The sequence below is a fragment of the Macaca mulatta genome, chromosome 2 (assembly GCF_049350105.2).
Source record: "Macaca mulatta isolate MMU2019108-1 chromosome 2, T2T-MMU8v2.0, whole genome shotgun sequence".
Classification (NCBI taxonomy): Eukaryota; Metazoa; Chordata; class Mammalia; order Primates; family Cercopithecidae; genus Macaca; species Macaca mulatta.
In genome coordinates this window covers 7328389-7355622 of record NC_133407.1, presented here as the reverse complement: position 1 = coordinate 7355622, position 27234 = coordinate 7328389, and the positions used below count along the sequence as shown (strand labels likewise).

General features: G+C 36.9%; 1 protein-coding gene across 3 annotated transcripts in view; it reads left to right on the top strand.

Annotated features, from left to right (window-relative positions):
* Nucleotides 1-27234, top strand: part of CCDC50 (coiled-coil domain containing 50) — a 99522-nt gene that overhangs the window by 34169 nt on the left and 38119 nt on the right. For all 3 annotated transcript variants that reach the window (XM_077994129.1, XM_015132509.3, XM_015132507.3), the window contains exons 2-3: nt 25027-25089; nt 25942-26068. In XM_077994129.1, coding sequence (XP_077850255.1) covers nt 25027-25089; nt 25942-26068 — 190 coding nt within the window. The remainder of the gene's footprint in view (nt 1-25026; nt 25090-25941; nt 26069-27234) is intronic.

Here is a 27234-nt window from a genome sequence, read left to right as displayed (position 1 = left end):
TGCTTTTTAATGAGACCCTGGCTGGGTTTCTTTGAGCTAGGAGTTTTGTGTCTTAGTTATCTTGCTTTACCCTCATTTGGATGAAGGTCTTTTATGTAGTCAGCAACTATTCAGTAAATATTTGCATGTGTGAATAAATGAATGAGTGAATTGATGAATACATTATTATTCTCTGTTGGTTTAGGAATCTTATCTCTGGCATAATTATTTTGTATTCTTTTTCAGAGTATAAGCTTTTAAAAGGCAGAGATAATACCTTTTAAACCATGTGTATCACTTATCATTTATACCAGCATGAAATTTATAAAAACTTGGATATTTTTTCTAATTTTTTATGGGTATGTCTTATAAGTAGAATTCATTCAGCATAGATATGTATTACATAGAAAAATTAAGGAAAGTAATTTGTTGCTTTCTCTTCTGACTTTGGAGATAATCATTAAGAATAGAATTTTAGTAAAATTTTCTAAATGCTGGTTTTTGTTTTTGATTTTTCCTTGAGTAAGAGGTTTAATTTTTTGTTCTAAGTGCAAAGCAGTATCGCTCAGTTTGGGAGCAGGAAGGAATCTTACATGATTTGCATATCTGCTGTGTGCCGCGCGTTGTGTTGAGGGTATTTCCACAATAAAAAACATTTTCTGTGGCACATGAACATGATCTTTGCTGGGGTATGGAATGCATGGAGTTGTTGAGAGAACTTTCTGAATTCATATGTGCACCAAAAATGGCTTTCACAAAAGGGAAGAAAATAGTTCATTGCCATATGTAGACTTGCAATATTTTTGAATGACCAAGGGAATTTTCAAATGGATGTAACGGTTAATTTGTAAAATACATATATTTTTAAACTAACAGGTACTTAACGGACAGCTCACACGTGGGAAACCATAGTTAATTGGTACTTTAAAAAGAGATTTCAGAGTAGAAAGCCTTAAAAAACACTGTTCTAGGCCAACTTCCTTGTTTTCCAGATGAAAATCTGAGGGTCAGGGCGGGCAAGTGAGCTGTATTAGACCACCGAGGATGAGTAGATAGGAATTGGCACGTTGGGGCCTAGAATTAGAAAAGTTTAGAACTGTGAGTAGTTACTTACACAGCTTATTCTTCCCTCCTTTTCTTTTTACCTACCTTCTCTTTTCCTTTTCCTTCTTCCCTCTCTTCCCCTTCTTTCTTTTAAATTACTCTGTAGATGCATAAGATTCATTTCTGATGTGTTTCATTTATGTGATATGCCATATGTTTAAGATAGTAGAGTGAAAATAATAAGACTTTTTCTGAGGATAGTTATTTTAAGGGTAATGTATCATATGGATGCTGAGTTAACACAGGTTTAATTAAAATTTTTTACAGCTTTTATTTTTGATTCAGCAAATGAATTACTGAGTGAACTATAGGAAGTCACACTTTTGCCTCACTGTTTTTTCTACCTGAAAAATCTTGCAAAAATGCATGTCTTCTCTGGTATGTTCATTCTAAAGAGGCTAATATTTAAAGGTAGAAACTCTAAAATTAAACGTATTGGAGAAATAAAGTCGTTGGCCATGGTCTTTCCTCAGCCCTTGTTAGGGACATAACAGTTTTTGTTGAGATAAGTGAATTTTTCCTCAGTGACAAAAAGCATGTGATACTCTACCATTCATAAAGAAAACAGTTATGGAGACCACCAAACCTAAGCAAATGCTGCTTGAAATCCCGGTTCTCCAAGTACAGAAGCATATTTAGAAACGAATCGCTTTGACCCATAGAGGAGAAAACAAACATTAAAACAACTATATTTGCTCTTTCAGAGATAGCCACTGGAAGTGCCATTGGATTAATGTTTTTAACTGGTGACTCATTTAAAGGGGTCCTGTGCTTCAAAAATGTAAAACCAGGATAACCTAGATCTTAGATAAGACCCACGAAGGATAATTAGTTTTTATATTTAGAAAGACTTTGGGGATTACTTAGATGTTTGATTCTAGAATGTTCCAGGTGTTTGAATTTAAAAACCAGCACAAGTGTTCTCAGATGTTACTTTTAAAAGGACTGTTAAGCAGAAAACAATCATTATTTCCTTTTGTTATTTCGTTAAAAAAGCATACACACATACATTAAGTGTGTTTGCGTATAATAGTTGTTAGCCTACATTGAGAAAAAGGAAAAAAAAAACAAAACAGTGAAGACTTTCTAATAAACCAGAACCAGTGTATTACCAGTCTTGTTTATTTATCAGTGGTTCTTTGCTTTTTCTTTGTCGTTTTAGTCAAGTTCAGTGAATCATTTACATACAGTAAAAATTCCTTCTTTTTTAGTGTGTAGTTCTGAGTTTTGACAAATGTGTAGTCTTGGAACCACCACAACAATCAAGATACAGAACAGCTCCTAACCCCGAAACTTCTCAACCCCTGTTTCATGCCCCCACCGGCCACTGATGTGTTTTCTGCCCGTGTAGTTTTGCCTTGTCAAAAATGTTATATAAATAAGATCATATAGTAAGTAGTTTTTTGAGTCTCCGCAAACATACTGTTTATCCATTCACTCATTGAAGAACATTTGAGTTGTTTTCAGTTTTGGTGGGTGTCAGTAAAGTCACTCTCAACATTTGTGTACAAATTTTTTTTTGTATCTGTGTGCGTGTGTATTTGAACATAAGTTTTTGTTTCCCTTGAATGGACTTTCCGGGTTATATGGCGAGTGCATGTTAAAATTGTCAAACTGTTTTTCAAAATGGCTGTACCATTTTGCATTCCCACCAGCAAGCTATGTGAGCTCCAGTTGTTCTGCATCCTTGCTGGCATTTGATATTTTCAGGGCCCACTTAATTTTTTAAATTTTAACCATTTTAACAGGTGTGTTATATCTTATTGTGGCTTTAATTTGTATTTCCCTAATGACTCATGATGTTATACCTTTTTTCTTGTGCTGATTTGCTTTCTAATATTATTTGTTGAAGTGTTTGTTTCAAATTTTAGCTCATTTTAAAATAGACTGTTTTCTTATTATTGAATTTGGATGTTCTTTACATATTCTGGATACAGTTCTTATTAGATATACAGTTTGCCCATGTCCGTGGTTTTAAAAACCTTAATTCAATATCAGAATGATACGGGGGATGTAAACACCTTCCTAGCCCTAGTTGATATTAGCTAAATCTCTTAGAGATGGTTTCAGGAATCTGTAGTTTTTATACACAGACTATGTACTCAGACTTATGCACTGGCATTTGGAAAATACAGAATGAATATACTGTGGCCACCTCAATACAGGGATCTTCTCCTAATTTTTTGCAGTGACAGCTCATTTATCTGATAAAGAATGAGCAGTAATCCTCTCTCGTAGTTGGAATTTGTTGCAGGGACCTACAAACTGCTGCCACTTGTTTTATATAGCAAGGTAGTTCAGGATGGCTTTTATATTTTTTAATGATTCAAAAAAATGTTTTGTGATGTGAAAATTATATGAAATTCAAATTTCAGTGTCTGTAAGTCAGTCTACTTACATACTATAGAGGCAGAGATGAGTAGTTGTAGCAGAGACCACATGATTGGCAAAGCTTAAATTTTTTGCGACCTGGTACTAGACAGGAAAAAAAAAAAAAAAGATTTGTTTTGGAGCCATTTTCAATGAAACTTTCAAAAAACTTTCTTATTTAACCTTTTTTGGACAGTTCATTTATCGGTCTAAACACTGTTTATCATAACTTTGCTTTAATATAATGATGCCCTTGGGAATTATTGTTGATTGAACGCTTATGACAGCCTATTTAATTTTTGAAGTGACTTCAAAAAGTACAGACTTAAATCATTTTTCTTTCTCTCTCTTTTTTTTTGAGATGATGTCTAGCTCTGTCGCCCAGGCTGAAGGGCAGTGGCGTGATCTCTGCTCACAGCAACCTCCACCTCCCAGGTTCTAGCGATTCTCCTGCCTCAGCCTCCCAAGTAGCTGGGATTACAGGCGCCTGCCACTACGCCCAGCTAAGTTTTGTATTTTTAGTAGAGACAGGGTTTCACTGTGTTGGCCAGGCTGGTCTCAAACCCCTGACCTCATGATCCACCCATCTCGGCCTCCCGAAGTGCTGGGATTACAAGCATGCCTCTTTTTCTAAGAAGAAAAAAATTACACTCCCGGTAAATTTCTAGGGACTTTCAAAATCAAATGTAGGTAGAAATCTTATGTAAAATAAGATTATGCCGTATGCCAGCTCTGAGTAAGGGTGTGTGGGGCTTTCAGAAGTTCATGAGTATTCAACAGATTCAACCACCTTAAAATGTTTGCTTATTTTATTTTATTTTTTTAGCTTACATTGTTGGCCCTATATAAAACTTATTATAGATATTTGTGTGAATGAAGTATCATTTCATCTTTTTAGAGACTTGTATCAGAGGTACCTAGGCTGATATATCACCAGATTTTTCGTCTTGCCTGATGAGCATTTCCAGTCCTGATACAGCTCCTCGGTGACCAAATACCAGGGGAGTCTCCCCTGGACTTTTTTGGCTTTTGTTTTTCCAATGAGTCATAAAGGCTTAGTCATTTTCCATTAACTTCAGGAGTTTTAACTGCATACAGTAAAACTGTGAATGACTTATAAGGATATCTTTCCCTCTTCACTGCTTCCCCATCAGCAACAAATTCTGTTTTGTTTATTGACTATGGAGAAGTCCATGATTGACTTTAAGTATTATATTCACTAATTTTTGAGTAGCATCTTCCCACCAAATACTTTGAAAATATTAGATTTTTCTTTTTATGTTATGAAGGTCTGTGTAAATATAGCATATAAGAGTTGACAAATACTGTGAAAGACTCTTTTTGTCTAGATGGAATTCCTGACATAAAAGAAAGAGAAAGATAGAGGCTCACTTAATGTTCCACGTTCTTCCCATCTGTACATCTTGAGTTTGCCTTAATATCTGGATCAGTAGCTGTTTGGGAAAGGGCTATTCATGCTCAATGACTACATTTATAGATCGCTTTCTGGCTTTTCCTAGAAAATACTTTCAATTCTGTCAGTGATTGCTGGATTCTAAGTTGACATGTTTGCTTCTGTTCTTTTCCCAGCATTCTCTGGTCAGACCTCATTATTTCACATTGGTCTTTGGTGTATCCACAAATCGTTCCTTCTTTTTATAGTTTCCCCATTGAAGCTCCATAGAGCGAATCTTTGAAAGATCATTTTGCCTATGTGTGTATGTTAAAGGGGACAGACTGTAAGTGGAGACAATGGTTAGGGAGTTTTACTGTGCTAACCCCTGAATTCCAGGAATTTGGTTTCCGTGGCACCCAAACTCCCCAAAGTAGAATGACTATTGGGACTTAAAGGCAGGGTCACCAAATAATTTACAAGCCAAACCTAGATACTTTGTGAGTAAAGAGGGATGAGTCTAATAATTTCAACAGAATAGGTGTATTTTGGTGACCACCCAAGTGAAGGGGACTTTGCTGAAATACCACAGGAAGTTGGATATGATGACTGAGCAAAGTCACTGTTACAGAACTTTCTGACTATGCAAATATAAAGTTTTAATTGGCTCTTAAAACCCAAAGGGTACCTGTCTCCCATAGACTGTCTTGAGGTTCTTAATTTATTTTCTATTTCATAATTGATTACTAAATGAAACATATAATCTGCCCTATAGAATGTAGTTGAAATCATCGGGATTTTATTTATTCGTATTTAGTAGTCACAGAGTTTATCAGAATTCTATTTGGATAGCTTTTTTTTTGGTTCCCAATTTATAGGTTCCTCTATGTATTCCCCAAAAATGTGGGGAACAGATGTTGAACCTATTTGTGCAATTGAAGGAAGGTAAGAAATGGACACATTTCTGATTCCTCCTACTTGGCATTCATTTACATTTTAAATAGAAGTGTAACAGGCCACCTTTTTACTCTCTGCATTTCTGTTATGCATCTTTTCAGTAATTGAGCTCCTCCCAGAATTATTTTGCAGTATTTTCTTTAGTTTACCAATACATTAAATAATTTATGCATATTGAAATCTATCTTAGAGTATAAAATTCAAGTTCAACTGAGTAACTTGTTTGTAAAGGGAAGTACTTTGAATGTGGATTTGTAAGACCTGGTTTCACATCTCTTCTTTACTACTTATTAGCTGTAAGAACTCGGAGAAGACAGTATCTCTGAGCTCCAGTTTCGTTATCTGTTCATTGGAGATAGTATTTTATGTGCTTTGCGAATTAACTGAAGAACTGGATATGGAAACATTTTGTAAAATGCAGGAGTATACATTTTCTTTTGATGTTACTGTTCAAGTTGACCTGTAAATAATTCCACTTTGCTATCTTCCACACCATTGATCCTGTGAGCCCTATTAACTGTCTATCTAGAATTTCCTTCTTCAGTGTCCACATATATCCTACTTCTGTCCTACCTCCAACCCCTGGCCTCGCTCAAATGCCGTTTCTCTGTAAAGTCTCCTGCTTCTTTCCTGTGTATCTCTCCAGCCCTCCCTTAAGTATTTACTTCCTTAAGCAACATGTCTTCATGCTGTGTATCAGGCTGCTATTTCTCTCAAGAGGAAGCTGATCGCTGACTGATCTCGGTGTTTCTTAAAGGTCCTCACACATAGGAGCTATTCCAGAAAACTTAGGAAATATCCGATAATTTGTTCTCAGTGAGCACGCTATTCGAGGTAACCGAATTAATGACATGAGAGTAAGAGCTATGATCATTTGCATGAATTCCCTGGCATAGGAGGCCAGGACAAGGAGCAAGTGTTTTGTTTTTTGTTGTGTGAGTTGGTCCAGCTCTCAAATTTCTGTAGGAAGTTGATTGGTGTTGCGATGGACAACTCCTGAAGTCAGAGTAGTCTCCTTTGGAGGCAACAGTCTTCCTTGTTTAAGGATTAATTTTAGTTCTGTAAGACCCTAGTAATCTTTGTACACGTTCTAGTAAAGTGATATTGTCATTTTGTTGCTCTTACTAGAGTATTCAGTTAGTTTCTTAGATAGTATTGGGCTCCATCAGAATTTTTATGTGTGCTATTTTCTCTTTTAGATTCATTTTTAGATAAAGGGGGGAAGACTCTTACACAGTTTAAACAAGTCGAACATAGCGTGTATTTTTAAAATTCTTGATATAAGGGGAGACAATTGTGAAGAATCTGAAAGTTTTGGGTTGGAAACAATGAATGTACAGATTGCAAACTTGTCTTGGTTTATATTGAAAAGGGGAGAGAGCATGAGCAAAAGAATGAGCTGAAGCCTTTTTGCTTTGGGGATGATATGTTCAATTTGTACTTATTTTAGAATGGTCTCTTTCAGGTTCATATGGTGTATTAGAAGTTAACACTGGTTAAAAATATGCAGTGCTATGAAAAACAAATGTATGCTTCAAGGGAGTTATGATACAAAATTTTCTGAACCATCTAAATAATTTTGATATGAAACAAGTGAGGCAAGTGATTCCTTTATAGCAGAAAAGGATTTGGACAGCTCGTCTTCCTGTTCACAGATACAGGCTGCCCCTGATTTTCTTTCATTTCCTCTGCAGAGGTTATTACGTGTTAACCAAGCAAACTGTAGGTTGTACTGAAGCCAATTTCAGTAGCAATCGTAGAGAAATCTAGGGCATTTAGAACACGTTCCAGATGAACATAAAAAATTTGCTGATCTTCAAGAAGCCTTCTGAATATGGAAAGTGTTGACTTTCCCAGGCTGTACTCTGATCATCTGGCCCCAGGAAAACCTTTTAGTAAATGTCACAGTCCACATTTATATTCATTGGACAGTTAGTGACTGATAACATGGTCTCCTTTTACTCTGATAGTGAAGACCCTGTGAAAACTGTTAGTTGAAACAGGAAAAGCTCATCTTTTTAAAAGGCGCCAGATTGAACAAAAGATTAAAATTTATGGTTAAATATACTATACAGATGGATAGAAGCAGGTATTTGTTATCTTGGATGCTAGAAATAGTGAAATCAACAACAATGAAGAAAGCAGTATTTGGTGTAGGTGAAAGTTAGCATGACAATTACCCTAGATGAATAGGCTTTAATTATTACATTTTTACATGATGTGTAATACTTGTATCCAAGAGACAAATGTCTATCACTAACACCAAATCAACTACATTTCATTCTACCTTATTTTTAAGTTGGATAGATTCTTAAGAGGTAATTTAATCTGTCTCCTCACAGGTCAGGACATGAGGCTCTGATTTGGAAAGTGACTTGTCAAAGTTCATTCACTTGATAAGCTACTGACAGAGCCAAGACTAAAACTCTGACAGGTATCTGGAATTAAGAGGGCTCTTTATACTATAATTTACTTTTGCCTTATATACTATGATAAAGTCCTTATATTTCTGTAAATTGGGCAAGTAAATCTATATTACATTTAAGATGCTAAAGTGTCATGGAGATGTAGCAGCAAGCTTTTACTACAGCAACTCAAAATACAGAATTAGGAAACTACATTTAGATTTAGCTATGCCAAAAAGTTTTAATCTGCATGTTAATATGCTGGTTAGATTTTGGCCGGCTACACTTCTACTCAACAGTTTTCCTTCATACCCTTCTTGATGGTGATAAATGTGATGATTCTTCTATTTCAGTAAACTATAATTATATAATTTTCACATAGAATTCAACTTTCTAATCTTGGACATTCAGCTGAAAAAGTTTGGAGTGGCGGAGCTTATTAAACATTTTAGACATTCTGATTTCCGCGTAACTCAGGTGGACAATGTGTATAGGAAACATGTTCTCCCTCAGGTGGACATATGAGGTTAGAAAGAGCTTTAGACGTGCAGTAAGCTATTGATTATATTGTTATTCCTTGCCAGGAAACATTGCTTCAGATTCTATTTCTTTTTCTTCCAGAGACAGGGTTTCACTCTGTTGTCCAGGGTGGTGTACAGTGGTGCAGTCATAGCTCACTGTAGCCTGAAGCTCCTGGGCTCAAGTGATCCTTCTGCCTCAGCCTTCTGAGTAGCTAGGACTTCAGGCCCATACCACCATTCCTGGATAATTAATTTCTTTTTGTTTGTTTTGTAGAGTTAGGGTCTCACTATGTTGCCCAGGCTGATCTTGAACTCCTGGCCTCAAGTGATCCTCCCACCTTAGCCTGCACTGGGATCATTTCTGCAGATTCCTAAGAGCAAGTACTCACTGCATATTCCAGCACAGATTTTAAACAAGTGACTAGATCTGTGTTAATCAGTGACTTAGTGGGACCTCACTAGAACTAATACCTAATAGAAAATAACTAATTACAAGGATTTATTAACTTTGATGAGGCCAATAATAGGCTCTATTTATTGAGCTGCTGCTTAGTGAGTAGCAGATGCTTTCTTTGGCCCTTCATATACCTTATCTAATTTAGTCCTCACAACATTGATCCTTATTTTACAGATGAGGAACCTGAGGTTCAAAGAAATTAAATACTTGTCCAAGGTCTTTTAGCCTGTAAGTAAGCAGTATTTGAGTCCTGATCCGGACTCAAAATACTCGTAAGTACTTCTTAAACACTTAGCAAAATTCAAAACAGATCCAGGTTGTTGCTCTGTATATTCTGTTTATTTGTATATTATTGAAGTCTTAGCATCCTCCTCACTGGAGTCTCTCAGTATGACTGGCAGCAAAAGGTTTTGCTTTTCTATTCTCAGAGTGCTAGCTTGTTTTCAGCCTTTGTTGGGAATAGAGAACTATCAAGAGTTCACGTGTAACTTAAGTACCCATAAGGGGAATATAAATTTATTTCTTAAAAAAAATTACCCCACTCTTGTGAAACTACTTGGAGAGCCAAAGTCGTTGACAGAATCACTTATTAAAATCTATGTGTAACGCCCTGTTACCTATGTGGGGATTTTCTGGATGTACTTTGAAACACTGGCTGGCTTCCTCAAGTCTACTGTGAGGTCACCTTATTCTGTATAGACTGTATTTCCAGGGGAAGAAATATTATTTTAACATAAACTTACTTTTATTAAAATTAGGAAGACATAGCTCCTGATCTTCCGTGGAAGTGTCCCTCTAGATTGTATAAAACTGATTTGATTCTGGGAATGTACCCATGGTCTCAAGGTATCTTTTAGACAAACACATTTCTAGTCAGTGAACATGGCCAGTTACTGAGCATGTGGTGTCCTAACAGTGGAATTGCAGAAATTTCAAGACGTACACGTTTGTTTTCTGTTCCTACCTTATGATTTTCATAATCCAAGATTTCTAGAAATGTGTGTAGAGTTCTGACAGATGGTTATCACAATGGCATTGTGAGCATTGTGGTTTGCTTTATGGGAGCAAGATTTTAAGAAATTATTTTACCATGCCTGTTTATCCCGTGATTCTATCTAAAGTAAAGTTGTTGGGGAATTTTGAATATTGCTCTCATTTGTTTAAAGTTGAAATGAATTTACTAATTCTAATAAGAATGTGCTAGCCAAAGTATCTAGTTGCAAAAGAGAATTGGAAAATGGAAATATGTGACTCAAAGGATAAATAGAACTCGCAGTAGCTGGTCCTTAAGGAAGCTCTTTTGTCATATGAAGCCAATAAGCCAGAATGGGTTTTCTTCCCCTGGTGTAAACTTGTACTTAAGTTGGGCTGGAAGTGATCTTTGGGTTTTAATGGGCATGACCGGGTTTATCCTACAGAGGTTTAGGGAGATGGGTGGCTTTTCTTTCTAGGCTAAGGCAAACAGAGTACTGGCTGCCAAACCATTTGAGGGCTTGTGTAAGTGCCAGGAAAAGTGCCATTCAAATAGTGAAGCAACAGAAGGTTGGAGTTTCTTCAGGAATACATGGGGAAAAAAAAATGAATTCTTACTATCTGGATATGCTTTGTGAAAAATTGCTTTGGAAAACATTGTCTACTACTGCTTATATAATGGTATTTACCCTTTTGAGGATGCCTCATGGATATCAGTGGCCTGTTTTTTTCCATAGAATATCTGACTGCCTCCATGAGAATAATTGATAAGTAGCTTTAAAATTTCCTGCAGTGCTCAAGTACAGTTGACCTTTGAACAATATGGGTTTGAACTGTGTGGGTCCTTTTATACACGGATTTTTTTTCAATCAAGTGTAGATCAGAAATACAGTATTTGCGGGGTGCAAGGCCTGTATATACTGAGGTACTTTTCATATACCTGAGTTCCGCAGGGCCAACTGCAGGACGTGAGTGTGCACCAATTTTGGTATCTTTGTGGTTCTGGAACCAGTCCCTCTCATGTATACCCAGGGATGACTGTACTTAGGATGGTTATTATTTCTCTCGTATTATAGGGGCATAAACATAAGTGATGTTAGTTTGTTTAAGATTATTTAGTTGGTAAGTGACAGAGCTAGGATTGGAATCAAAGTAGGAGTTCTCTTGGTTACACCATGCTGCTTCCTTGTGCAATAAATATTCACTGAGTATCTCAAAGAGCCAGTGTTCTGTGCAGTGTACTGCAGAAGCTACTGTATAACAGTTTCATCTTTCTCTAAGTGTAATTTTAAGTCATCTCTTTATGTTTAATTATGAAATTTTATAAACCCATTTAAAAAGTAAACTGAACAATTTAAAAATAGCAGAAGTGCTTCCTTTTTACTCATCTTTATGATTTTAAGAGTAATTATTTAGTTGCTAAGTTCATATATTCCTGTATTGTTCTAAAGCAAAGCAACCATGTAAAATGCAGTTGTTTTTTAAAGAAGGTACGGGAGACAAGAAATCTAGGAGAATGTTTCTTCAGTTGTGACTTGTTTAACTTTAAGGGCCAGTCGAAATTCATAAATGTTCACATTTGTTCATCGGAATCCAGGGTACTTCAGTAAGTGTTCGGTAAAGTATTAGAGATTTGGTGGGTTTATTCAGTACCAGTTGTATTTCAAGAATTGAACTCCTCTAACTATGTTGAATACCTGGTTCGCTTTACTTTCTAATCAGGAATTGGTTCACTTTGTATCTGTGACTGTATCTGCACGATGGTTGCTAGATAAATGTAGGACAGCTCTTAACCTTTCACTCTACTGAGGTTAGCAAAACTATTACGTTAGGCCTGAGGAAGAAGCAGCATAGGAAAAATGTAAATATACAAGCACTTTGAAGATATATCAGTGGCTGACACAAGACCAGTAATAAACTCAAGACCCTTGGTTGTCTGAAATGGCAAAGCAAATTATAACATCATTGTGTTTGCAAGCTCACATGCTTGTGCACGCATGCACATACAGAAGGTTAAAATGGTTTTAAATGCTGTGAAGTCTCTAATTCAGGTTCACTGAGTGGTCCAGTTGTCTAAATTAGTTCTGTCGTACTGTCACGTTGTGATTATCGTCTAGAGCAGTGCTATCTAACAGAACAACTGTGATGATGGAAACGTTCTGTATTCTGCACTGTCCAGAGTAGTAGCCACCAGCCCCGTATGGCTATTTAGCACTAGGAATATGATTAGTGAAACTGAGGAGAGCTGAACTTTAAAAATTAAATTTATATTAATGTAACAGTTACATATGATTAGTGGCTACCATATATAGTGTGAAACAATTGTTTGTGACACTAAAGGATAGAATGATGTTGGATTGGTAGAACATATTGATTTTGGTTCAGTTTAAGGATGTCATTTCTGTTTGTTTGTTTTTGGAGACAGAGTCTCACTCTCACCCAGGCTGGATTGCAGTGGCACGATCTTGTCTCACTACAACCTCCGACTCCCGGGTTCAAGCAATTCTCCTGCCTCAGCCTCCTGAGTAGCTGGGACTACAGGTGCATGCTGCCATGCCTGGCTAATTTTTTGTATTTTAGTGAAGACGAGGTTTCACCTGTTGTCCAGGCTGGTCTTGAACTTGGGAGCTCAGGCAATCTGCCCGCCTCGGAGTCCCAAAGTGCTGGGATTGCAGGCATGAGCCACCATGCCCGACCAGGATGCCATTTCTAACAGATGTTCCATTGAGCATTAGACTGTGAGGAATGCACATCATTTGGGGTTTTGAAGAGAACCTTAGTGACTGCGTGGTGGGAATAGAAAGACAGAGCCCAGGAATCAATTTGTTGGGCACTCAGAATAAATGACCTCCTGATTGAGCTCATTTTGAGGTTATGGGATGTTTCTTGAGAAGAAAGGAAGCTTAACTTGAGTGCTTTCTGTTAATACCTGCGTCAGCATCTTCTAAGAACAGACAAGGTCTGAGTCTTAACTTTTCTTGGGTAGCTTCTGTTTTGTTACTCCCACCAAAAAAAAAAAAAAGGTTTTGGATTCAAAGCACCAGTCCATACAGTTGATTCCTTTAACACAGGAAGCTTGTGAGGTTGTCCGTGTTTGTGGGCATTTTAAACATCATTTATGGTAGCCGAATCAGATAAACCTTATATGGAAAGTTTTATCTGTGTTCGACAGTTTAACCAATATAAGTAAAGACTGCTCTATTTCTACCTTGCTACCTTTCCCCTGCTTTTTCACTGTTCCTCTCACTCCAGATCATTTGTCCTGTCAGATGGAAATTCTGACTCAGCCATTTTCTCTTTCCCAGTAAGTTACGCATTTACTCTGTGGTCGCTGATAATGATGTAGATGGTCTGTGATACTAAAGTGGTACTTCTGATGTGAGGACTTATATCATCTCAGCATTTTCAAAACCCACTTGCCTGCAATCTGGTATATCTGCGGTTAGCTATAACATATCTATTTGCCAAACAAGTGGTTTGGGTTACTGGGGTTTTCATTTAACTTTGAATTTAGGGGATTAGAAAAAATGTAACTCAGGAACATACTTTGATAAATTGCGTGAGAATGAAATGTTGGGATTCACTCAGTAGTTTTACTTTTCAAAATGATTCTTTGGAGTGTGTTTATTGAAGTGTGCATGTGTTGTTGGCACACAGTTAAAACTTATACTTACTACCCCTCTTGTAAAACTATCGATGATGCTATTATATAATTTAGTGCTCCCTATTTTAAGTTGCTACATGATAACTGAATTTACTTGTACAGTTGATACTAATAAAACATTTCTTTGCAGTGAAGAGCTGGTATAATTTCTCCATTCTGATAATGAAAACTGAACAACTTTTCCTATTTCTCTCCTTACATTGCTGCTCAGGAATATTGTTGACAAATTTGGGACCACATGTGGGCTTTACTTTTGTTAACGTTCAAAGGAGCATTATGAAATGAATCAATAAAATTGCTACTACTACTGATTTTCTTCCTCGTAAATATTTCTTATATTTACTGTTTAGATGCTTATATTAGAATAAAAACATGTATCTGTCTTTATTATGAAATAGTTTGAAGAGGATTATCAGGTTCTCCTTCATGGAAGACGAATTGGAAAAAACAGAAGTGTTTAAAAAGGAAGATAAGCTACATTGTAATCCCATAGTATATTGTTAATGTTAGAATTTTAATTATCCTTTCTAGTACCTTCTAAATTTAAATTGAATAGTCAAGTATTTCAGCTATAGTCAGGGTATACTATAGGGAGGCATAAGATCAGCCCTAGACTCAGCCTATAACATGGAGAGTACATTTGGGACTTAACCTGTGCATTAACCCATATGATATGCTACATGGATAGTTATCCAACAGACGTCAGAATATCAGTTGTTTCTACAAAACACCTACATATACTCTGGAGAATGTGAGTGCTTTGAGGCTGGAACTAGGAACCTAATCACCAGAGGTTGGCAGATTTTGTCCTTTCGAAGACAGTTTTACTTCTGGTTATCAGAAAAATGGGCTGTGTTTTAAAGTAAAGGGGGTTTCCAGTGGCTGAAACATTTAAAAGGAGTCCAGATGATTGCTTGGACAAGATAAGACTGAATTTGACAACTATTAAAACCCTTTCTGATAATGTATCTATAATTTTAATGAAGTGATAATTGGCATCTTTTTATGAACAGTGACTGAAATTTAGAAGTATTTGAGGAAACTAGGAAGCCTAGTCTGCCATTTAGGACCATTATTATTGGAAATGTTTCCTTGGGATTACAGATTCTTGATACTCTTGACAGTTTGGTACTGTAACCAAGAAGGTGACTTTAGCAGGTCAGATATTTGGAAGAAATTTGCAGAGAATCCTGAGTTATACTATTCTGGTGTTTGTAAAACTTTTTGTGAAAAAGGCAGCTTTCTAGCTGTAATGTTTATTGTAGGATAGTTAACCCCGAAAATGTCTTTCTGTTACTAGAATTTCTGAAGGATTTTCTCCTTTCTTCTTCTTTTTTGGATATCAACCTCGAGTTGTTTTTTTTTTTTTTCTATTCACTTTATGCTTAATTTATTAACACTTTTTAATTCTTGGGATGATTTGGCAGTTTGCAACTACAGGGGAGTTCTAAGGACGTGGGGCAGTTTTCTGAAACCAGTAATTCAGGAGACTAGCTCCAGATGGTGCAAATTCCTGCTAGCACCTTGGCACATGCTGCTTTCTCTGCTTTAAATGCCACATATATCCTAAGCACCCCATTGCATTGTTTAGCTGAACAAATATATCCATATGTGTACACACATTTTTCTTGATTCTGAGCTCTAATCTTAACAGTGCCACTCATTTAACTGTGTGATCTTGGGAATATTACTACAAATCTCAGAGCCATCATTTCTTTGTAAGTTGAGTGATCTGTTTAATTGTGGCCCAAAGAAACCAAGAATTGACCACGTGCCTGAGTATATCACTTTTCTAGGTATTCTAGGATTCTATTAGGCAACATATCCTTTCATTATAATAAATCTGAAATTCGAGGTGAAGGAATTTACTGTTGTTTGAGGTCGTGTTGATAGACATGTAGCTCCATAGCCTTGTTTCAGATAAGCTGGAGGATGTGGGTGAGTCAATATGCTGGATGGATGTGGGTGGAAAAATCCAACATTTCATGTTATGTCCTGTGCACTAGCCATCATTGTTCTAAGGATCTATCTTTTTCACAAACATTTATTTGAAAATCATTATCCTGGGCCCTGGGCTAAATGTTGGAGATAAAATGATCCATAATATTTTTCTTGCTTTTCAGGATCTAGAATGTATGCTGGGGAAACATGAGTAAAATTTTTTAATAGTATAATTAGTGCTACAGTACTATCCTGTAAACTACGTGCTATGAAAGTACTGAAAGAAAATAATAGATGAGTCTGCTGCATGTTTGTGAGTCAGCTACATAGGTGACATTTGAATGGGGTCTTGTAGGTTGACTGTGAATTTTCTAGATGGTAGAGAGGTGGATGGGTGCTTTGGGCAGATAGAACACAGTGATTCCCTCACCACCATCTGTGTAGTAATGGTGACTAAGCTTCTTGCCCATTTGCAGGGCTCTCCCATTCTCTGTGTTTCATTCTCACAACAATCAAGCAACCAAAAACAGAAACCAAAACCAATAACCATAAGAATCTCTAAACAGATGAAATATTGGTAAATATTGCTTGGTTTTTAGTCATCTGTATAAGGTGTAGAATGAAAATCTTCGTCTTTCAGAAAGGAATTACAGAAATTCTGTGCGGACTTTGTGGACAATTTAGTAGTGGGATTATTGTACTAAGGATAGTAACTACAAGACAGTGAATCTGATTTAATTGTATTATGGATCTCTGTTTAGAAGGATCATCTATCTCCCAGACAGGTGGAGTATCATGGCATATTGGAAAGAACAGGGCATTTAGAGACTTAATTAGAAAAGTAGCCCTGCCGTTGATTACTTTGGCTAGTAACAAAATAAATGAAGATGGAACACCTATTTAGATTATTTGCTTAACTTCAGCCAAAATTAGATGCCACTACCCTCCCACTGTCATACTGTAGTTAGATTTTGTTAATTTCAATGACACGAAAATTTTAGAACTCTAGAAAATGGAGAAGGATCAAAAGTTTGTGTTACCCTTTGTTCTCTAGTAAACGAATTGCTCACACATTGCTTAAGTGTTCTTTTGTTTTCAGCCTTGAGCCCGAAAGTGAGAAATTTTAGTTATCAGTGATCAGCAACTCAGAGCTATGTTTGCTTTTATGGGGCTCATAATTGGGGCATTTGAGTGAGCATAAGAGAGTGTCTGCTGTCTATAGCTAAGCATCTCTAAGCTCCCTACCTGCCCTGCTGATGGGGGTGGAGGAGGGGGTTGGTTTTGCTAATGGTATTGGTGGTAGTGATACTGATGTCATTTTGTTGATCTCTGTATAAACATTGCTGAGGCTGAGAATGTAGAGGATTTGTCATTAGGATAAGCTCTATTCAGTTTCTCTGAATCCCATTTCTCTTTTACTCAGATAATTTTATTAGAACTTTTAATAAAGAGAAGAAACTCTAACCGATTAGGGAGACATTTCTTTTGTAGGGCAGCATAAGAGTTTTACAAAATATGTTTATTGTTTCAAAGTGTCATTAATATATCTTAGAGACACGAGTCTAAAATTTAACAGTATCTTCTCCACCCAAGTGGAGGGAAACTTGTGGATGTTGAAAAGAGGGTTAGAGAGAGAGATGAGGGCAAGTGGTAGGTCCCAAAGAGAGATTTCCCTTGAAATTTCTCACTGTAGTCACCACCTAGGGTGTCCCGTAGGTTACTTAGGAAACACTGAAAGAATCGGAAGGATGGGGTGATGGGAAGAGGGCGAGAGATGAGAAGGTGCTTAATGGGTACAGTGTACATTATTCAGGTGGTGATAACGGTAAAAGCCCAGACTTCACTACTAGACAGTATATCCATATAACAAAGCTGCACTTGAACCCCTTACGTATATACAATTAAGGAACTTTTTATTGCTATTTTTTTCGGGTGTAAATACAGGCTGACTGTGATTGCTAGAAGTCTATTTTTGGGAGATAATGAGGCAAAGTAAACTAGGTCTCATTTTTATTTGCGTTTTGGGGGACCTGGAAACCACTTTCTCAATGTGCCATCTTTACTAAAAATTACTTTTATCCTTGATTTTAAAGAACTTACTGCACATTTATCTTATTTTAACTAGTATTTCATAATACCCCCTCCCCTTTTTTTTCCCTGATACTCTAAGCAGAAATATCTGGGGCCAGAAGAGGTGGATTTGATTTCCAGTTCATTTGTTTTATTTGTTGGGTAGTCTTGCTCAAGCCGTTTTATTTCTCTTGAGCCTTAGTTTCCTTGTAAATAAAATGGGGATGTTGATAAAGCCTTTATCCTCAGATGGTTAGGAGGAATACATGTGAAAGTGCCTTGTAATCTATGAAGTGCCGTATAAATGTCAGTTGTGGCTGTCTGTTATTACCAGACTTTCACAAGACAAAATGTATCTCTTGAATATCTTTCTTGTTCATAGTAGATGTTTTCATGTATGTAGAACAAAGGAAAGCAAGCATAATCCCTGCTTTCAAAGCAGAGTATGTAGTCCATTTGCTATTCGTAGCATTTACATAAAAAGAATAATTCACAAAATTCTACCATTCTATAAAAGGGAAAACAGACATAGGTGAAAGAAATAGCCTCTTGTTAATGTATTATTAATCCGGGCATTTTTATGTGGGTGGAAGCTTGTAAAGATGAATCATGGCAATTGTAATTTCAGAAAGTCTTAGGATGTAGGTAAAAGAACAAGGGAAGGCGAATGGCTTTTTTTCCACTTCCTTTTTAGGTTATGTAGAATTAGTTGGGAAAGCACTGGGAATGTGCACATTATTTGGATAATGTATGAAGGGAACGTGTAGCCACTCACTGAATCAGAAATTTCTGGGTTTGGTTGAAATATGTACTCATTCTGCTTACTTGACTGAGGTGAAAAAAGGAGTTCTTGATAGCAGGAGCACTGTTCACTGTTTAGATTTAGTTAATCTTGTGCATAGCTTTTAAACTTTGGAGCAGAATTTGTTTAGCAAAATGTCCCCCACTAAGTTTTCTTCTCACTGGCGTTGCCAGTATAAATACAAGTTAAGTTCTTGATTCTTGTCCAAAATTTGAGACTGTGTTCATTTAGTGGAAGAGTAAACAAAATTTCTGCTGCCCTTAGGGGTATGTGTGTATGTGGGAGATGTGGCAGGGGTTGGGAGGGGCACTTCTGTTTGTCTCTGAGAAAAAGATAAGGGAATTCTAAAGACTCTTACCCCATCACTTGTCAGTCTGAACCACCTCTTTGAAACAGGCTTTCGAAAGATTATTTTGTTTCTGAGTGAGAAAGAGAAACTTGCTATAAACGAGCTTTCTAAAATAACAATCTTAAATATGTTTTATGAAAAATGCCTAGTTTACTTATTTCTTTGTTGGTGAAAGCTGAGAAGATCTTAATCTGGTACTGTTAATGCCTAAGAAAAAAAATGTTAAAGACTATTTTAGGCCTCCAAATTTGTCATTTGGGCCCGAATTTTAAGAGACATTTAAATCAATGTTGGTTTGTTTTTTTCTCTTTTCTTTTAAAATGTTGAATTATTAAAGTATACAAATTTTGTCTCTATTTTTCTACTAATTGCCAATGGTAGGGCAGACAAGGGTGTTACCTGTAGAAGGAGAACGAGTAGTTCTGCATCGAAGTTTATGGAAAGCTCCTACAGTTATTGGTAGGGAATGGGGGAGTGGGCTGTGTCTGGAGCTGGAGGGGTGAAGTTGGCAAGCAGATGTACCTGGAAAAAGGTGTGTGAGGAGAAGCAATAAAGTGAAAACAAAAATGAGAGACTTAGGAAGCAAATGCAAAAAGAGAAAAAGAAACAGTATGAGAGGTCGAGTTTGGTTGGCGTGAGGTGGAGCGGGGTGGTGATCACCCGATTTTCCTTGGTACGTTTCAGGTAAGTTGTATACCTGGAATGCCTAGAGAGGAACCAGTTCCTCATGAGGGTGCACCGGGGCTTTCCCATCACATCTCTTGCTGTAATTCCCTTTGGGGCGTCTGTGCCCCAGGCACACACAACTCCAGAATGGCCTGTGGATTTTCATCTTTTTGGCTTTGTCCATAATTGGCCTCTTTGCCAAGAATGTTTACCACTTCTGTCCATAGGAATTTTAACTTACCTTGAGATACATTTGGTGTTAATTACTTTAAGGTTTCTTGATACAAAGTTTCTGGATGCATTCTGTTTAAATCACCCCCACTTCTTACATCTGCCCCCAATTAATAACAAGCATAACTGCTCCAGTGTTTATGACTTCAAAGAATGTTCTTTAGTACAACAAATTGTCTTTAGTACAGTGTTTATTAACTTACATTATACTTGTTTTCCTCTCTGATATTTCACCTCATTGATGGCTTGGAGATGACTCATTCATCCTGAAATAGAGTTCAACACATGTTTATTGAGTAAATGAGTGTTTATTAGTTGCATACGATGCCATTCATGTATTTAGGGGGAGATCAACATCTCAATGAAAACCATTCTTTAAGGAAATGGATGGGGGGTGTATATATGTACATATTTATGTGTGTCAGCTAGTCATCCTTTCTGTTTCTGAGACCTGCTCGGCCTATTGTAAATTAATTCACCGTATACTAATTTGTGTGTACAGACATCCCTCATTTTATTGCACTTTCCTTTATTGCACTTTGGACAAACTGTGTTTTACAAATTGAAGGTGTGTAGCAAGCATTTCTTAGTAATAATGTGTTTTTAAATTTAGGTATGTACATAACCTGTTTCGACTGAATTCCGTCGCACATTTAATAGACTATCAATAGACTATTAATAGACTATAGTGTAAACATAACTTTTATATGTTCTAGGAAACCAAACAATCATGTGATTCATTTTATTGCGATACTTGCTTTATTGCAGTGGTCTGGAACCAAACCTGCAATATCTCCAAGGTAGGCCTGTATTTAGATTAACATATCATTGAAACTCCTTTAATGAGAATGGGGATAGGGTTCTAGTTTTATGTAGTTTGTTTATTGCTAAATTTTTAAAATGATATTTGACATATCTTATGTGTGTTATGCTGTCATAATAGCAGAGTTTAATTCTGTTTATGGTATTATTTTCTCCCTTTCTCCTACTCTTGTTTGACTTTATGATCCAGCTTTTTTTTTTTTTTTTTTTAACTTCTTTCGATTAATGAGCACACGTTGTGTGGAAGGTGCAGAGTACACCCATCAAGTCCCTGCCATGAAGAGCTTGCAGCTGGATAGGAAAGCAGCTGTGTGCTCGAATTTCAGAGCAAAGTGCATTTTTTTCTGTTAATGCTCTTCTGAGCAATGAGGCAGAGTTGCACGGCTTTTAATGTTCAAAAGAGACTTAGCCACCATCCGTAACACTGGGAAAATGGGCAGGGGGAGAGCCTACAAGACACTTGAGATCTGGGTGGGAACAAAGGAGAATAGTTGTGTAATTGACTATGGCGGGAAGCTCATTTTAGTAGCAGGCTGGGAGTAGTAGGAGACATTGATAGGGTTGGCTTATGGCAAGAAGGTCAGCCTGAGTTCTGGATGAGTGAAAGTAAACATAGGAGGGAAAAAGTTTGAGAAAAGGGAAGGTGAAAGGTGGTTCACCTTAAAGGTGCCCACAGGGAAACGGGGGGAGACGAGTTTATGCCATTTATCCTCAGTGGACTGTTTATACTGTTTACATCAAAGGTAGAGGAGGTTAGAAAAGGAGAAAAGTTCTCTTCAGGCTCTGAGCTTGGCCTGGCTGTGAAATAGTTTCTGTAATTCTCAGTCTGGTTACCGATTTACAAAGTGGACTGGATATGTGATTGTTTTCCAGGTTGTACTAGAATACTGATGCAGGGAATACAGAGGCAAATCTTGAAAAAAAATTTAGAGTGGGTTCAGAAGAAATTATATATTGGGCAAGTAATATTTCAGCATAAATGAGATTATATGTTTGGAAACTCCTAGTAAACTCTGAAGGGCTGAGTCAGTGCATTTGACAGTGCAGCTCTGTGTGTATGTGTTTGTATACTTCCTCATAATCACTGAAAACCTTCTAGATCCTCTTGACTAGCTCAGGCCCTGCTCTTATCTTTTGGGTACTAATTCAGCTTCTGCAGATTTAGGGACAAATCACGATAATAGAATATACTTTAGTCTTGCTGTTTAGATACTAAGAAATCATTATGAGGAGTCATCAAGGTAATCAGTAATTCATAAATTTCTCACACCTATTATAATGCGTCAAGCCATATCTTCATGTTCATTGTTTAGCAATATGTGCTATTGACAACATGAAATTAAGTTAATTTAATTATATAACTTAAAATGTAATATTTAAGACATTTAAAAAGCACAGGAAATAGAGAAACCCATGAACCTACTACCTGCATCAGATGTTAATATTTTGCCTTGTTGTTTGTCTTTTCTGTTTTTGCTTTTGAAGCAGTAGAATGGCTTGTGCAGCCAAGGCACTCATGCCCCTTTTCTTCTTTCTGGATAGAGAACTACTGTTTGGAGTTAAGTTTGTGTCAGTGCCATATTATTAAAAAAAATTTTTTTTTTACCATAGGTATACCTGTCCACAAACAGTATATTTTAATGTTTAATGTTCTGCTGCCTAAAGTTAAGAAATATTTTTAAAATTATTGTACTTCTTCACATGATTCTCCACATGGAAAAATGTAATAATTTCATAATTTTTAATTTTAGTTAGCATGGTGTTCGAAACATAGAAAATATATTTTTGGCATTAACGTTCTCACCTAATAACGTAAATTGAAGTGGCTTTTAAACTTTTTGTAATCTATAGAATGATGTGTGTTTCACATTTTGACCTAGTACCTATCATCTCTGTGTATTTCTGTGATCTGTGTATATATAATACTGGAAAAGTTTCCCCAAACTAGTTTCCTGTACTGTGTGTGATCTGTAATAGTCCCTTGGTATTTGTGGGGTAGGGTGTGGAGTTGGTTCCAAGACCACATATGGATACTAAAAATCTATGGATGCTTCAGTGCTTGGTATAAAATGTGTTAGTATTTGCATATAATTCATACACATTCTACTGTATACTTTACATTGTCTCTAGATTACTTATAATATCTAATACAGTGTAAATGCTATGTAAATAGCTGTTATACACTGTTTCGTTTAGAGAACAATGATAAGAAAAAAAGTGTGTACATGTGCAGTACAGCCACATTTTTTTTTTTCCTAAGTATTTTTTATCTGTGGTTGATTGAAACCATGAATCCAAAACTCAGGGCTATGAAGGCCAATTGTCTTCTGTTATTCTCTAGACCATTGACTTTTAAAATGCTTTTCTCAGGCTTAGTAAATTGATTTTTTTGACCTGATAATAGGTTGCCACCCATAATTTGAAAATCATTAAGATTAATCTTAAAATTTGATCTAATCATAATCTAAAATTAAGACTGACTTTAATATATAAGCACAAGCGTTTCCAGTATAATAAAGGTGTTTTAAATGATAGGTCAGTGTATTAAAATAACATTCTTTACACAAGATTTGATTATATTTATTTTAGCTGATTCATTAATTTTTATAAATTAAGTCCATGTATGTCTTACGCATTTAAAAATCAGATATTAATTAATTGAAGTGTTTTAGAGAGTATATACTGGTTAATGTAGAATATTTTCTTTCCATCCATTCTGACCATGGTTTACCTGGAGGGAAGGAGGGCCGTCATTGTGTCAGGGAAGGGGAAAGAGCTCTTGAGCTCTTGCTGGCTTAGACTTTGACGCCAAGCCCTGTCACCAGTGAACTCTGTGCAGCCTTAGAAAATCCCTTCTTCCTTCTGGCTTTCAGTTTCCTCACTTATTAAATGAGGATGCTATCTAGCTCATCTTGAAAGTACTTTTATTCTGTGAAATATAAGGTAACTAGGACCTGGGCTTCAAGATATTAGAATTCGTTGAGAATATAGCTGATGAAAAAGAACAGGGCTTTCTGTTCGAATTACTGGTTTTGCTGTTACGTTTGAGTGAGGATTAAGCAGATTGTATTCAGTTTAATGTAGTTCTTGGGCAAGAATTATTCCTCTGTTCAAAACCATTTCAAAATAATCTTGACCTCCCCAAGATCTCCCTCCCTTGTTGTGGCATTATCCCTCAGTAGTGAAGGACACAATTATGTTGAGTGTATATGTGAATATACGTAAGTGCGAAGAACAGCAAAGGAATGTTCTTCATTCTGTTTCAGTTAAGTGTGCTCATAGGCAAATCCAAAGCTACAGAAAAAAATCTACCACTTTTCCTAAGCTCTAGGGACTGTTTCATGAGTCCTACTCAATTGCAATAATCTGAGGCTTTGGGGAGTTTCCTTTTTTTTTTTAAACATGAATTACATGCTTGGAATAGAGTGAGAACATACCACTTAAACTACACGTTCTTAAAACAGCACTTTCCATGATGAATCCTTCATGTTTTGTCTGTTTGTATATTTACGAAGCAGGAGTTTAAATTGCAGCTTGGGGTAAACATGGATGTTTGAGACTTATTTCTTCCCATTTTGCTTCTAAGAAGACAGGTCAGGAAATACCCTTGCCTGGATCTTCAGGTGGAGGCAGAGTTGGGGCGGATTCCTGGTTTCTTTCAGGCTTCCCATTTTCTTTTGGTTTGTAGATTATTTGGGGGCAGCCCAAGGTTTAGAGGGACCTAGAGACCTAGTTCCAACTCGTGTCCCTGGGGATTGACCCACTAAAGAATGTTTAAGAAATTGAGAATTTTTAAAGTAGAACTCTGCCCTACCTGAGGGACTAGTGAAAATATCTTTTTCCTTCAGAGACACCAGGGTGGACATAAATTGCTGGGAGAGGATCGTCTGAACCACAGAGAAGTGTAGGTTAGATTTCTTTTAACACCTCTAATTACGCAGTTACCCACTTCTCTCTCAGTAGCAATATGCAAAGGATGATTGATACTTCTGTTATTTCAGCAGCACTTACCCTCCTTTTATGGAAGTGGATTGGAATTTCTAGACCTCTGGAATCTGATTCTCTAAGTGTTCTCACCTCAGGCCAGGGGCCAAGGCTAACCAGTGTTTTGTGACACCCTGTGCTTGGCACTAAGCAGGATTTTTGTGACTAAAGACTGCATACTTAACTAGTCACTATTTTATGCATTGAGAATTATGAAGTTTGTCATTCTGAAATATTAGAATTGATTTTTTTTAAAGTAAAAGAAAAGTCCTTCCCTTTGTATGTTAAAGTATTACTAATGAGCCTTCCTGTCTCTTTTTCCTCCTTCATCTTCTGTAGTGTGCCGAGATTTTGCTGTCCTGGAGGACCACACCCTGGCTCACAGCCTGCAGGAACAAGAGAGTGAGTAATACCTCTCATTTCTGCTCCTTCAGTTTTCTTTTTTTAGTGGTAGCTTGAGGCTGGTTTCTTAGGGCTTAGGTAGGGAGAGAGCACAGTCACTTGGCGTCACCATCCGTACATTCTGAAGGATTTCTTTAGGCAAATGATGCCTGGGTGAGCAGTGAAGTTTCGGGCATGTTTAAGTAAGACAGGCTGCCAGGGATTAGTAGACTGCTGCATCTCTAGGAGGAAAAGAGGGGTTTGAACCTTTTTTCTTGCCTTTTGTTGTAGGAGGGACACAATGATTGTAGATTTATCTGGGGTGCATGTGTAGAAGAATCTATTCTTGCTCCTAGGATAGGGACCTGAACAGTTTTCCCAGGCAACCATGGTATAAATGAGATCACATTGTGGATTTTTCTGAATCTTTTTTTCCGTGTAGTGATGGAAAGTAAATCTGAGCTATGCATGTTATGTTAAAGTACATATTTGTGAATATATGATTTGTGAATTCACATATAAATACAAAATTAAAGTTTTGAAAAATGCAGTTAATAAATAGAGTGACAACATGTAGTAGTAGAAAGAGCATTAGCCCTGGCTTTAGAATATTCGTGTAGATGTCCTGGCACTGCCACTTTGTTGCCGTGTGACCAAAGGCAAATTATTTAATCTTTTTGATCCTCTTTTTACTTAATGGAAAAGTGGGGATATTAATTCCTTGCTCTTTATTATATATTGTTGTTGAGACAATAAAAGGCGAAGTGATGGATGCAAAGCTATTGCTGTGGTAAAGCTCTTAAGATTATTATGGCATTTATTACTAACAAACTAAGGCGTTATTAATTCCTGTCCTCAATCTTTTTGTTCCAGTTGAGCATCATTTGGCATCAAACGTTCAGCGGAACCGTTTGGTCCAGCATGATCTCCAGGTGGCTAAGCAGCTCCAAGAGGAAGATCTGAAAGCGCAGGCCCAGCTCCAGAAGCGCTACAAAGACCTGTGAGGATTTGGGAGGTGGGAGGGGTAGTGTCAAGACTGGTTTTCTCTGTGGAGCTAGCAAACAGGGCAGGGGAAAAGGAGCCTACTTCTGTTCCTCTGATTCCTTTTACTGTTAGATTACAGTCTTACAGTGGATATCTAACAGTTTTTTTGATTTGAAAATATTTTGTTGTTGTTGGAACACTTGACCAGGTTTAAGGACATGTGGATGATGGTGTAAATTCTAACATTTTTTTAGCTGTATGACTTTGGGCCAGTTAGTTAACTTCTCTGAATTTATTTTCCAATTTATTTTCCTTCCCCATAACGTGGGGAAAATAATCTCTGTCCCCTCTGTCGCGTAGTTTCTATGGGGAGTCCAGTGAAATAGTGGACATCAAAGAACTTTGTGGGTTGTGTTGGTTCCTTTACTGTGTTCTAGCTGTGTTTGCTGCTCTTACTTTCCTTGCTTTTCAGTACATGACAGAATGTTCTAAAAAGCTCTGAAGTGTAGACTCAGTTATCTTCATAACTTCAGTGTCTGACAAAAGTTCTCTCTAGTAGCCTCCTTTAACAGACAGATAAACGGAAGTGATTATTTCTCAGGTTTCTTTTGGCACGGTGACTTTTATACTGTTTCAGTGTTATAAAGCTCCCAGGATACATTTCTTGTTTGAGAGTGGCTCTTACATCCTAAATCTTTAATGTGGGTAGATTCAATCACAGATACTGTGTTGAGGAGGAAGGGGTAAAGGAAAAATGGAAGGAACCCCTTAATTTAGTTTAGTGTCATATTCAGGTAAAAAGGGAAAGCCAGTCATTTTTGCTAACTTATAGGAAGGGTTTGCCCTTCTGTTTATTATTTGTAGAGAGGACTTTATTAATCATTTTGTTAAGCTTCCTTGCTTTGTAAATAAACACTTTTATTGATTCATGCTAAATCTGGCACCATGAAAGGAGACCAGAGATATGAATAAGACAGCTGTTACCTTTAAGGGCCTCAGGAAAACACCTTGAGCATTATATATCTAGAGATACATGCATGAGTCAGAGATAATTGAAATGTAAATTTCATGCCTATTTAGAGAGAAGAGACTGGGAAAAGCTTCACAAGACAGATGATATGTTTAATCTGAAACTTGAAGGTTAATTAGAAGTTTATAGTGATGGGGAAATCCATTCTAGCC